Source organism: Protopterus annectens, chromosome 8.part0 (assembly GCF_019279795.1).
Source record: "Protopterus annectens isolate FY-2018-M chromosome 8.part0, PAN1.0, whole genome shotgun sequence".
In the NCBI taxonomy this organism is placed as follows: Eukaryota; Metazoa; Chordata; order Ceratodontiformes; family Protopteridae; genus Protopterus; species Protopterus annectens.
The window spans coordinates 431,226,259-431,240,144 of record NC_056741.1 but is presented as its reverse complement, the minus strand read 5'-3'; the positions used below and the strand labels follow the sequence as shown (position 1 = coordinate 431,240,144).

Here is a 13,886-nt window from a genome sequence, read left to right as displayed (position 1 = left end):
AACTGAGATGCTGAACAAGGCGCTTTTTCATCAATTAAGATTCATGCCTCTGCCATTTCAGCCCATTACAATATGGAACTACCTATCTTTTCTCATCCTTTAATAAGGCAGTACCTCAGAGGGGCCAAAAACATTAGGCCTCCAAGGAGAGCACCAATTCCGGCCTGGGACCTCAATTATGTTTTGGAAAAACTCACACTGCCTCCTTTCGAGCCAGCATCAACAGCAGATATAAACTTCTTATCCTGGAAAACCGCTCTGCTCCTAGCAATAACCTCTGCAAGGCGAGTATCGGAGTTACAAGCACTCATGGCTGTGGAACCTTTCATCATTTTTCATCCAGATAGGGCTTCTCTGAGGACAAACCCTACATTTATGCCTAAAGTGTGGTGTCCAGTGTGGCCCTCAACCAAACCATTCACTTGCTTACCTTTTATCCAAATCCACAGAACAAGGGTGAGAAAATTCTGCATTCTTTGGATGTACACAGGCAATTACGCTTCTACTTGGACAGAACTAAAGCTTTCAAAAAGACTGAGCAACTTTGTGTCATATGGTGCAGGATCACAAGGAAAGGCTATCTCAAAACAGACTATTTCTAAATGGATAGGCCATTGCATCTGATGTTCATCGTGCATACAGCTGCAGTCATAACAGATGGGTTCTCCTGCCGTCAGGCGGGTCCTCAGTCGGCCGAATTCCAAAGTCTAGGTCCAGCGTCGGTTGTCGCTTCTTCCCTGACGTCAGTGCGACAGGGGTATAAAGGAACCAGCCAACGCCATTTTCTACAGTCTTTCTTGCCGCGCGGTGCCCGAAGCAGAAGCAGTTCGCAAGTGCCGGTCGGCCAGCTCCTGAAATTACGAAATTTGGAAACTGAAGTCTTCTTAAAAGCTAAGTACCCCGTTGGGGAAACTTTTCTTGCCTCAGACCGATGTCAGACAAAGTTAATAATTGTATTTCTTGTGGGAAGCAAACACCGCATAAGGATTTCCATTCCCTCTGTATACCTTGTTTAGGCCCAGATCACGACGTCTCGGTCTGTCGCTTTTGTGCCACATTCAACAAACGCACTATTAAGCGTCAGGCATAGTTCGCCCAGCATTATTTTGGGAAAGCATTTGACTATACTATGTCGTCGGATACTCCGACTCCGGTTTTGTCCAAAAAAACACAAAGACAAGGACCGACACACGAGGTCCGCAGCCTCTACCGACACCACGCCAAAGCCGACTACACGTGGTCTGGTTCTCAGTGAGGCGCCTACGCAGCCCCTGATTACCGACGACACTTCTTTGATGGTGTCTCCTGTGCCCGCGGTCGCAGGCTCCTCGGCCCACACCCCGACTACAGATACCAAAGCCACTCTTGGAGTTGAAACTCAGAATGTGGACAGGTCCACCTCCACTCAAGGTGTCTTCTGACCTTCCTCCTCTTTCTCCATCAAGGCTTTCACAAAGTCTAAAGCATCCTTGCACCCTAAGAGACCAGCTACACAGGGCCCATCTACAGACCCCATGCCTAAGAAACAGATGCTTAAAATGGCTGAGGATTTAATTACTCTAATCAGAGGTTCTCAGCCCCCACCGGACGAAAGACCCAGAGTGGAGGAAGATTCCCCCTCCTCTGACCAGGGCTCCATTATTTCAGAGCACTCTGATGATGAGGAACATTCTTACTCCCCTTTTGAAGACTCTGATGAGGAGGAGTCCATCCCTTCTGTATCCCCCCCCCTGAGGATTACTCATTTGGGGAAACTTTACATACTTTAAGGGAACACTTCCACTGGGAAGGCCAGGATTATTCAGATTCCAAGAAAAGGCTCAGGGAATTTCTCTTGTTACATCAGCATAGGCCTCTGGCTATACCTCCTGTCTTGGACATCCTAGATGATGTTTACTCGGAGGCCTGCCTTGACCCGGACTCTCTACCCCCAGCACCAGTTAAGCCTGACGGGTACTACAGGGTTCCTGACTCACACCAATTTCTTTACAAAAGCCATGCTGCTGACCCAGAAACCATCTCACAGGGCCCCAAGGGAGTTAAGGCCTCCATTGCCAAAAATCCATTGCCCTCCGAGAGAGATTCCAGATCCTTAGAAAGGTGGGGAAAAAAGGTATATTTTGGCTACCTTATCCATGAGGACCTTAAACTGTCAGTTTCATATGCTAAAATACCAACAGTTTTTGTTATCACAATTGAAGAGTAAAATGTCACAACCTGAACAACCAGACTTGAAGGAGTTGCAGGATTTGATGCATAGTGCAGAACAAGTGGGTAAGCATACCTTACAATGTGGTTTTGATGCTCTAGAGTTCTCATGTAGAGCTGCTGTTACAGGATCAGTCATACGTAGGCATGCCTGGCTCAAGGAACAAGCCTTACGTGATCATGTCGAAGCTAAATTACTAGACGCCCCACTTCAAAAGGATGTACTATTTGGTGCTAATGCTGAGGAGGTATTAAGGAAAATGGAGGAAAAGGCTAAATCAATGCAAACAGTGAAAGAATTTCTACAGGTTTAACCCCCACGTTTTAGTAGAAATTGGCCTTCCAAAAACTGGTCCTTTCCTGCCGCAGACAGACCCCAAAGAGGCAGATACAGGCGCCCGAGGGGCAGAGGACAATCCCAAGGATCATATAGAGGCAAACAATGGCAAGCCCCTATACAAAGAGGTGGTGAGGACAACTCACAATCTTTCAGAAAGCAAACCCAATGACTTTCCCCTTTGCATGCCAACCAGGTCTCAAACGGCAGCCCCCTTAGGAGGAAAGCTGGCATTATTTTCAAAAAATTGGCATGTTGTCACAAAGGACAAATGGATCCTGGACATTATAAACAGAGGCTGCAAATTTCATTTTCACACCCTTCCAAAAATGAGAGGCATGCCAAACCTGCCACACAATCAAAGGGAAGAGGCACAAAAACAAATTGCAGATCTCATAAACATGAAAGCTATTCAAGAGGTACCTACGCACGAACAAGGTCAAGGTTTTTATTCCAGGCTATTTCTGGTGCCAAGGAAGGGAGAAGATTGGAGACCTATTTTGGATCTTTCCATCCTAAACACATTTCTACTCGTACCAAAATTCAAGATGCTCACTCTACAGCAACTTCTTCCCATGCTGGGCAAGGAGTCTTGGCTGGTAACACTGGACCTCAAGGAGGCATACCTGCATGTCCCAATCAGACAAAATTGCAGAAGGTACCTCGGATTTCTTGCAGGTTCAACCCATTATCAATTCTCTGCATTGCCCTTTGGCTTATCTACTGCGCCCAGAGTATTCACAAAATGCCTGGCGTCAGTAATTGCCTACTGCAGACTTCAAGGGATACAAATATACCCCTGTTTGGACGACTGCCTGATCCAAGCGGACAGCAAGCACATTCTTCTGAAACATCTGGCTTATGTAATAATGTTATTGAAATCTCTGGGATACACAGTCAACAAAAAGAAATCAAGGCTAATACCTTCTCGGAAGATAATTTTCCTGGGTGCCAATTTGGACACAAACACCCAGATGGCCTACCTCACGCCAGAGAAGCAGGGGCAACTAATACAATACTTCAGAACACTAGCAAATTGCACCAGGCTGACTGCAAGGAAAATCCTGCAGGCTCTGGGATTCATGGCATCTTGCATCTTACTAATCCCATGTGCAAAGCTGCACATGAGGAAACTACAATGGTACCTGAAAAACATATGGTCTCAACACAGCCACAGTTTGGAAACAATAATACCACTAATTCTATGTCTGCAAAAGGAATTTCTGTGGTGGGCTCAAGCATGTCAAACAAACACAGGTCTTCCATTCAGCAAGCCTCAAGCAAATCAAGTAATCACAACAGATGCCTCGGACTATGCCTGGGGGGGGGGGGCGCACATAACAGATCGGTGCATTCAGGGCAAATGGTCCCAAAAAGAAAAGCACCTTCACATCAATCAAAAAGAAATGCTAGCAGTAATAAATGCTATTATAGCTTTCAAGGACCTTCTACAACCAGGTCAGTTATTGATAAGAACGGACAACACCACAGTTATGTGGTACAACAAACAGGGAGGAACACATTCTTACCCCCTATGCAGATTGGCCATGTCACTTTGGAACATGGCCATGGACTTACAAATGGAACTACAAGCACAGTACTTGCCAGGCAAGGAAAACACGCTGGCAGACAACCTAAGCAGGAATATGACAGATTCACATGAATGGAAATTGCATCCAAAAGTTTTTACATAAATAATCCAAGAATGGGGAAGGCCAGACATAGATCTCTTTGCCTCCCACAAGAATCATCAATTGACAAAATTCTGCTCAAGGATCTTCCATCCAAAGGCCTGGAGAGTGGACGCTCTTTCTTTCAGTTGGACATCAATGACAATTTATGCCTTCCCTCCTCTTCCTCTGCTGCCCAAAGTTCTATTAAAGACCAAAGCAGACAGACCAAAGATGATTCTCATTGCTTCGGACTGGCCAAGGCAACACTGGTACCCACTCCTGAGGAGCCTGACGCATTCTCCACCATGGACCCTGCCTCTAATGCCTCTTCTTCTGACTCAGCACAGTTTCAAAACTCTTCACAGCCAGCTAAAAACACTCAATGTAGCCACATGGAAGATTCCTTAGCATCTCAACAGGCCCTACTCTCCAAGGAGGTGCAGGATGTCATTTTGGAGGCGAAGGCCATCAACTAGAAAAGCTTACTCCGCAAAATGGAAACATTTTTGTGTCTGGAATGAGAAAAAGGGGCAGGATCCTGGAAAACTGAATTTACCTCAAATACTACAATATTTGGCTGAACTGCTAAGCAGTGGACTTTCTTTCTCCTCCATCAAAATACATGCCCCAGCCATTTCTGCAGAATACAACACTGATCCACCTTTATTCTCTCACCCTCTCTTAAGACAGTTCCTCAGAGGGGCTAAGAATTTAAGGCCTCCAAGGAAACAAACCAATACCTGCTTGGGATCTTAATTTCATTCTGGAAAAATTGACCTTGCCTCCTTTTGAGCCATCTGCCTCATCAGATTTGCAATATTTGTCCTGGAAAACAGCTTTTCTTCTGGCTATCACCTCAGCTCGTAGAGTTTCATAACTACAGGCTCTCATGGCTGTCCAGCCTTTTATCTTCCATCAGGACAGAGTTTCCTTACAAACCAACCTGACCTTTATGCCTAAAGTGGTATCCAGGGTAGCTTTAAATCAGGCCATACATTTACCTACTTTTTATCCTAATCCTCAAAACAAAGGGGAGAGATTACTACATTCCTTGGACATCCACAGACAGCTCCGTTATTATTTGGACAGAACAAAGCCTTTCAGAAAATCAGAACAGCTCTTTGTGGCCTATGCGGTAGGAGCTCAAGGGAAGCCAATTTCCAAACAGACAATTTCAAAATGGATAGCCCACTGCATACGCTTTTGCTATTCCTTTCATGGCAAAAGTGTTCCTACAGGCATTAGAACTCATTCCACCAGGGCCACAGCCACCTCTGCAGCCTTCCTCAGAGGAGTTCCTACCAAGGATATTTTGGAAGCGGCCACTTGGAGTTCTGTGCATACCTTCTCCAAGCACTACAACCTACCATTATACTCCAAATCTAGAGCAGGCTTTGCCAATGCAGTCTTGCAGGGCATTTTGGCTCTTCCTAGTTCCAACTAGTGCCTACCACCCCTTTCTTAGCTTTGGGATTCTACCCATCTGTTATGACTGCAGCTGTATGCATGATGAACATAGTACAGTTTTGTACCTACCATAAATGTAGATGTTCGAGTGCTAATACAGCTGCAGTCCAGGTTTCCCTCCCTCCTTTCCCCTCTTGGGACAGGCCTATAGGCTAACACATCCTCATACAACCTGATTGAGGTTTTCATTTATGATGTATTTGCTTGCAACTACTGTATTTTGATTGTATAGCACTGCATTATCACACAAATTTATTATTGCCTTCCTTCTGGGGGCACCTGACATCTGGGGCAAGAAAAACTGAAGAAAATGGCGTCGGCTGGTTCCTTTATACCCCTGTCGCACTGACGTCAGGGAAGAAGCGACGACAACTGACGCCAGACCTAGACTTTGGAATTCGGCCGACCGAGGACCCGCCTGACTGCAGGAGAACCCATCTGTTATGACTGCAGCAGTATTAGCACTCGAACATCTACATTTATGGTAGGTACAAAACTGTACTTTTCTGCTATTCTCAACATGGCAAATCAGTGCCTAAGGGCATTAGGCCTCATTCCACCAGAGCAGCAGCCACTTCAGCAACCTTCCTCAGAGGCTGCAACCTGGAGTTCAGTGCACACCTTCACAAAGCACTACCACTTACCTCTTTACTGTAAGTCCAGAGCAGGCTTTGCCACTGCAGTTCTGCAGGGCCACATAGCCTCTCCTAATCCTATTTAGCCCAGCCACCCAACCTCAGCTTTGGTATTCAACCCAAGAGTAATGACTGCAACAGTGAAACATGATGAACATAGTACAGTTGTGTACCTACCATAAATGTAGATGTTCGAGTGTATTCACTGTTGCAGTCCAGGTTACCCACCCACCATCCCCCTTTTCTTAGCTGAGACTTATCTGCACTCCTCTATTCTATACAATCTATTTGGTGTATTTGCTTGTAAATGAAGGAAATGTTATTTTTGTGCATGCATTTTTATTGGCATATTTTTCAGCCTACCAATTTGAGGGCACCTGACATCTGGGGCAAGAAAAACTGAAGAAAATGGCGTCGGCTACATCTTTTATACCCCTGGCGCACTGATGTCAGGGAAGAGGTGACAGCCACCGACGCTGGACCTAGACTTTGGAATTCTGGCTCACTGAGGGTAGCCTGCCAGCAGGATAACCCAAGAGTAATGACTGCAACAGTGAATACACTCAAACATCTACATTTATGGTAGGTACACAACTGTACTTTACCTCAACTCATGGACTTTCTCACACAGGGCACTGGATCTCTTCACTCACACCTGTCCCATTCTTCAACTGACACTTTGGATGATAGGGTTATGATTCCTTTCTGACACCAATTTTCTGAGAGTCCTGCAGCAATACCAGAAAATCATACATGTCCAAATGGAAGTGATTTTCTTTCTGGTGTTTTAAACATCACCGGGATCCTTTTTCAGTGGGATCCACTTGATTCTTTCCTACCTGAGTGAACTGCTACATACTGGCTTGGCATATTCTCTAGTGAAATCTCACTTGTCAGCCATTTCTTCCTGTCTGCCACTTACTTCTCCTTTGGCCTCTATAGTTGAGGTCAAGTAATTCCTAAAAGGCATCCTTGATTTCAGACTGACAAGAAAGCACGTTCCTTCCTCTTTGGGATCTTAATTTTGTCCTTGGAAAAACTGGCTCAGGCTCCTTTTGAGCCTGACGCCTCATTTTCTTTATAGCATTGCACCTTGAAGACTGTTTTATTGGTTGCTTTAACCTCTGCCAGTAGGGTATCTAAACTCACATCCTTGATGGTGGTGTCTTTTTTTTTTTTTTTCTCCCATAGAGACAGGGTATCTCTCCATACAAATCCTCCTTTTATGACCAAGGTGGTTAATGAGCTGTCCCTTAATTAGTCTGTCCACCTTCCTTTTTTTTCCCTTCTCTGCAGTCTGCTAGTCAGATGTTTCTTCATGCTTTGGACTTGCACAGACAACTCAGATATTTATGCAAAACAAAAGCCTTTCATAAATCTGATCAGCTTTTTTTTTCATACCAGGACATTGAGTTTGACAGTTTCTAAGCAAACCATCTCCTCTTGGATTTCCAAGGCCATTTCTTTTCTTGGCAAACAGTTGTCTGCTTCTGTGAGAGCTCATTGTACTAGAACAGTGGCTTCCTTGGGGGGGAGGGGCTTTTGTCAAGGGTCCATTCTTGAACCAGCTGCTTGGTCTTCAGTTCACACACTTACTAAACATTATAAATTGGATGTAATTTCCAGATCAAGGGCATGTTTTGCCAAGGCTATCCTGCATGGTTTGGTGGAGGACTCTTCCTACCTACCTTCTTTCTTAGCAGCTTTTGTACTCTCCCGGAGGAAATGAATACTGCAACAGTGATATGGAAGGACATAGTACAGTTGTGTAAAATCTTAGTAGATGTCCTCCTTTTCACTGTTACAGTATTCACTCTCTCCCTCCTACCCCTTATTTTTCTCCTTCTCCATGGCTGGTATTTTCCTTTTGTCCAAGAGGTAGTTCTCATTCTCTTCCTTCCTTTTCTACATGTGCATGTTTCCATTGGGGGTCCTGGTTCTCTTGAGGCACTTCAGTTTTGGGTTGGGAGCATTTGTATATCATCTTTATGTACTATGCTTATGCAGGGAGCATACGTCTGACATATGATGCTCCTAAGTAATTAAGGCTTTGATATACTGACCAATCACTGTGCTGTCCTTGGCAGGAGAATCCCAGAGGTGATGAATACTGCAACAGTGAAAAGGAGGACATCTGTTATAAGATTTTATACAACTGTACATAGGGCTTACAGTTCTTGGCTGAAGGTTAAGTCCTAGTTTTCTGACATTTTTAAGAGGAGTGCGACGTGGTTACCTATTAGTTGACCGAAAGACGAGTTACGCAAATGCGTTTTGAGCAACACACAAACATCGAATCGCAGTTAAATGATTTGATGTTTGTCATAGGGCAAGGCGATGGTTGACCAACTTTGCAAAGTTGCGCTTTCCTTATGTATAGTGCAATCTCGGAGTTGGTATATTTAGTTAAGGGGGTGTGGGGGGGAGAGCCCTCCCCCCCCCACCTATTTATGATGTTAAATTGTGTTTTGTAGTGAACAGCCGCGTAATTTTTTCCCTAGGGAAAAATTTGCTTATCTGGCCTTTCGCTCTTATGCATTTTCGTCCATTACGTGTCGACCTTTACGTAGTCGCATATATGTACTTTCGGTGATATAATATAGATCCGTGCTACGTATATATGTGAAAACAAATTGGTTTATGAATTATCAAAGCCATTTGGAAAACTGATGCCACTTAAATTTCAAGATAGCCTTGAGGCATAAAGAAATAGAATGTAAAACATGAACACTTAAGTGAAGCATACCCTGCAGTGTTCTAGTGCAAGCTTTATACCAATGAAGAGATGGAAACTGGAAAAATTAGTAGTAGTCATGAAATACAACTAGGTGTGAGTGTGTGTGCCTTCAGTGGAAGGTTGGGCACCGGGCTGGCAACTCGACACCATAAAAATCGACTGCCAATCTTGAGCGGACAGGTGATCCGCTGTGGTGACCCCTAACTGGGAAAAGCCAAAAGAAGAAAAAGAAGTCATGAAATACAACTCATAGCATCAACACCTGAGGCAAATAGAAAAAGGTATTGAAATGAGATGTTGGAAGTGTTTTCAGGTTTTGAATGGTGTGAACTTTAGGGGAGAAAAATTTAAAATTGAGGGACGTAGGTTGCCATCACTCTTTAGAGGGATGCAGCTATGTGGCTGCATACCAGCTGCATAACTTTGCTCTGCAGGCTTTGTAAAGGAATGGAATTTGCATCTATGTCACGTGAAGAAACCCCATGCGTTTCTGTCTCTTTGAAGTGTATTTTATAGTTTATTGTATTTTCACATTTGTTAACCAAGTAATTACACTGGACAAAGACCATTTTCAGGCTTGGCCATATGGATTAGAAAAAACAGTAGTGTTTGCATAATGTATATAGTAAATTATACAGTACATTAGGCAAATTCAACAACATAAAGTTACCAGAATTAATGTGTATATATGTACATATCTGTGTATAAAAAAGTTTGTACGTACACGCGCACACGTGTATGCATGTGTGTGTATATATATATATATATATATATATATATATATATATATATATGCGGATCTGCTTTCTTTGATTGATATACCATTATTTCAGACAAAGAAAGTACGACCTTACTTTCTTGAATTCCGGTTCAGCAAACTGGCAAGCTAAATAAAGCAGAGCACAACACTGGGGATAAGGGAATATACCTGTTTCCCCACTGTAGTGTGAACTCGGAGTTAGTATATTTAATGTAACAGAGGTGTGGGGGCGCAGGGGGACTTGCCCCCTGTAAAACGGAGTTTAAATTGCTATTTTTTATTTTAATTGCCGGTTCGCTTATTATGGTCATGTGGTACATAAACAAGCAGGGAGCTATACACTCCTACCCCCTCTGCAGACAAGCAATGACCTTATGGGACACAGCATTGGCTTTTCAACTTCACCTGCAAGCACAATTCCTGCCAGGAAAAGCAAATACTCTAGCAGATGAACTACGTAGAAACCTCATGGATCCCCACAAATGGAAACTGGATTCACAAGTCTTCAGTATGATAATAAGGAAATGGGGATGCCCAGACATAGATCTATTTGCCTCCCCTCACAACTGCCAATTGCAGAGATTTTGCACAAGGATTTATCACAAGCAAGCATGGAAAGTGGACGCCATGTCATTGAGCTGGAAAAATCTAACAGTATATGCCTTTCCTCCACTGCCTGTCCTTCCCAGGGTACTCCTAAAGGTCAGACAAGAGAACCCAAAAATGATACTGATTGCACCAGACTGGCCATGCCAGCACTGGTACCCAATCCTAAAGAGCTTATCTCAAGGTCCAGCATGGATATTGCCTCAAACTTCTCACTTGCTGACCCAACAAAACAATCAGATCCTGCAAAGCCAACTCGGGACCTTAAATCTGGCAGCATGGCAGATAATGTAGCCATTCAGAACACTCCTCTTTCAAAAGCTGTTATGGATGTTATCTTGGAGGCCAGGAGGCCCAGTACCAGAAAATCTTATGCAGAAAAATGGAAGAGATTCTGTGCATGGAACCAGTAACAAGGCATTGACACGTGTGTACCAAATATCCCTCAGATTTTACAATACCTAACTGAGATGCTGAACAAGGGCGTTTCTTTTTCATCAATTAAGATTCATGCCTCTGCCATTTCAGCCCATTACAATATGGAACTACCTATCTTTTCTCATCCTTTAATAAGGCAGTACCTCAGAGGGGCCAAAAACATTAGGCCTCCAAGGAGAGCACCAATTCCGGCCTGGGACCTCAATTATGTTTTGGAAAAACTCACACTGCCTCCTTTCGAGCCAGCATCAACAGCAGATATAAACTTCTTATCCTGGAAAACCGCTCTGCTCCTAGCAATAACCTCTGCAAGGCGAGTCTCGGAGTTACAAGCACTCATGGCTGTGGAACCTTTCATCATTTTTCATCCAGATAGGGCTTCTCTGAGGACAAACCCTACATTTATGCCTAAAGTGTGGTGTCCAGTGTGGCCCTCAACCAAACCATTCACTTGCTTACCTTTTATCCAAATCCACAGAACAAGGGTGAGAAAATTCTGCATTCTTTGGACGTACACAGGCAATTACGCTTCTACTTGGACAGAACTAAAGCTTTCAAAAAGACTGAGCAACTTTGTGTCATATGGTGCAGGATCACAAGGAAAGGCTATCTCAAAACAGACTATTTCTAAATGGATAGGCCATTGCATCTGATGTTCATCGTGCATACAGCTGCAGTCATAACAGATGGGTTCTCCTGCCGTCAGGCGGGTCCTCAGTCGGCCGAATTCCAAAGTCTAGGTCCAGCGTCGGTTGTCGTCGCTTCTTCCCTGACGTCAGTGCGACAGGGGTATAAAGGAACCAGCCAACGCCATTTTCTACAGTCTTTCTTGCCGCACGGTGCCCGAAGCAGAAGCAGTTCGCAAGTGCCGGTCGGCCAGCTCCTGAAATTACAAAATTTGGAAACTGAAGTCTTCTTAAAAGCTAAGTACCCCGTTGGAGAAACTTTTCTTGCCTCAGACCGATGTCAGACAAAGTTAATAATTGTATTTCTTGTGGGAAGCAAACACCGCATAAGGATTTCCATTCCCTCTGTATACCTTGTTTAGGCCCAGATCACGACGTCTCGGTCTGTCGCTTTTGTGCCACATTCAACAAACGCACTATTAAGCGTCAGGCGGAGTTCGCCCAGCATTATTTTGGGAAAGCATTTGACTATACTATGTCGTCGGATACTCAGACTCTGGTTTTGTCCAAAAAAACGCAAAGACAAGGACCGACACACGAGGTCCGCAGCCTCTACCGACACCACGCCAAAGCCGACTACACGTGGTCTGGTTCTCAGTGAGGCGCCTACGCAGCCCCTGATTACCGACGACACTTCTTTGATGGTGTCTCCTGTGCCTGCGGTCGCAGGCTCCTCGGCCCACACCCCGACTACAGATACCAAAGCCACTCTTGGAGTTGAAACTCAGAATGTGGACAGGTCCACCTCCACTCAAGGTGTCTTCTGACCTTCCTCCTCTTTCTCCATCAAGGCTTTCACAAAGTCTAAAGCATCCTTGCACCCTAAGAGACCAGCTACACAGGGCCCATCTACAGACCCCATGCCTAAGAAACAGATGCTTAAAATGGCTGAGGATTTAATTACTCTAATCAGAGGTTCTCAGCCCCCACCGGACAAAAGGCCCAGAGTGGAGGAAGATTCCCCCTCCTCTGACCAGGGCTCCATTATTTCAGAGCACTCTGATGATGAGGAACATTCTTACTCCCCTTTTGAAGACTCTGATGCGGAGGAGTCCATCCCTTCTGTATCCCCCCCTGAGGATTACTCATTTGGGGAAACTTTACATACTTTAAGGGAACACTTCCACTGGGAAGGCCAGGATTATTCAGATTCCAAGAAAAGGCTCAGGGAATTTCTCTTGTTACATCAGCATAGGCCTCTGGCTATACCTCCTGTCTTGGACATCCTAGATGATGTTTACTCTGAGGCCTGCCTTGACCCGGACTCTCTACCCCCAGCACCAGTTAAGCCTGACGGGTACTACAGGGTTTCTGACTCACACCAATTTCTTTACAAAAGCCATGCTGCTGACCCAGAAACCATCTCACAGGGCCCCAAGGGAGTTAAGGCCTCCATTGCCAAAAATGCCAGTTTGCTGAACCGGAATTCGCGAAAGTGCATGTTCGTTGAAGTTGTACTTTCTTTGTTCGAAATAATGGTATTTCAATCAAAGAAAGTAGACCTGTGTGTGTGTGTGTGTGTGTGTGTGTAGATATATATATATATATATATATATATATATATATATATATATATATATATATATATATATCTTTATACCATGGGGGGGTGAGGAAGCAGGAAAAGAGTCTGAGAAAGCTATACGAAGTTTAGCATAGGAAAGTGAAATAAATTAAGCTGTAAATGCAGATATGTACTTTAAAGAGGGAAAAAAACAACAAGAAGTGCTTTGCTCTGAGGTACACAAGTATTACTGGGATTTCCAGGGCAGATGGGGAGTCCTTGTTTAACCATGAGTATTGGAACAGTGACAACAGGAGATATCTCGTGTGCTTAAGTGATTCGCTAAAATCCCTCAAAGTTGGAACAGACTCGGTCTCATACGGTATTTTGTTCCATTGTAAGAGAAGGGCTAGGCTGGCATAAATTGCTTTGCACCTTAAATTTCTTGAAGTAAAACCTATGCTGTATTAACTGAATGATGGTTTTGTGTCTTTTTTTTTAGTGGGGGGGGGGTACAATCACAGTGCCACCTTCCATTCTTTAAAATATATACAGACAGCAGAAAGTTAACATTGCTAGTATACACTGCATAGCATTTTGTTTTGCTGCCTAAAAACTGGGTTAACTTTACTGTGCTTTTTCCTACTGTGCTTATTGAAACGTTTGTGTTTTTTTTTTTTTTGCCCCCCCCCCCCCCACCCCCCATCTAAAGGTGGTAGAAGAAACAACAGACAAGGATAACCGGAATTGCAGTAAAGACAGTATTTGCAACAAGGTGAGATTCTTGTAGAGTACAAGAAGCACTTACAGTAGTCCCAGATTTCTAAAGTGAGGT

General features: G+C 44.2%; 1 protein-coding gene across 1 annotated transcript in view; it reads left to right on the top strand.

Annotated features, from left to right (window-relative positions):
* SNX27 (sorting nexin 27) overlaps window positions 1-13,886 on the top strand; it is a 2,194,393-nt gene that overhangs the window by 1,887,446 nt on the left and 293,061 nt on the right. The window contains exon 11 of the mRNA XM_044079208.1: window positions 13,764-13,826. Within this exon, the coding sequence (XP_043935143.1) occupies window positions 13,764-13,826 (63 nt within the window). The remainder of the gene's footprint in view (window positions 1-13,763; window positions 13,827-13,886) is intronic.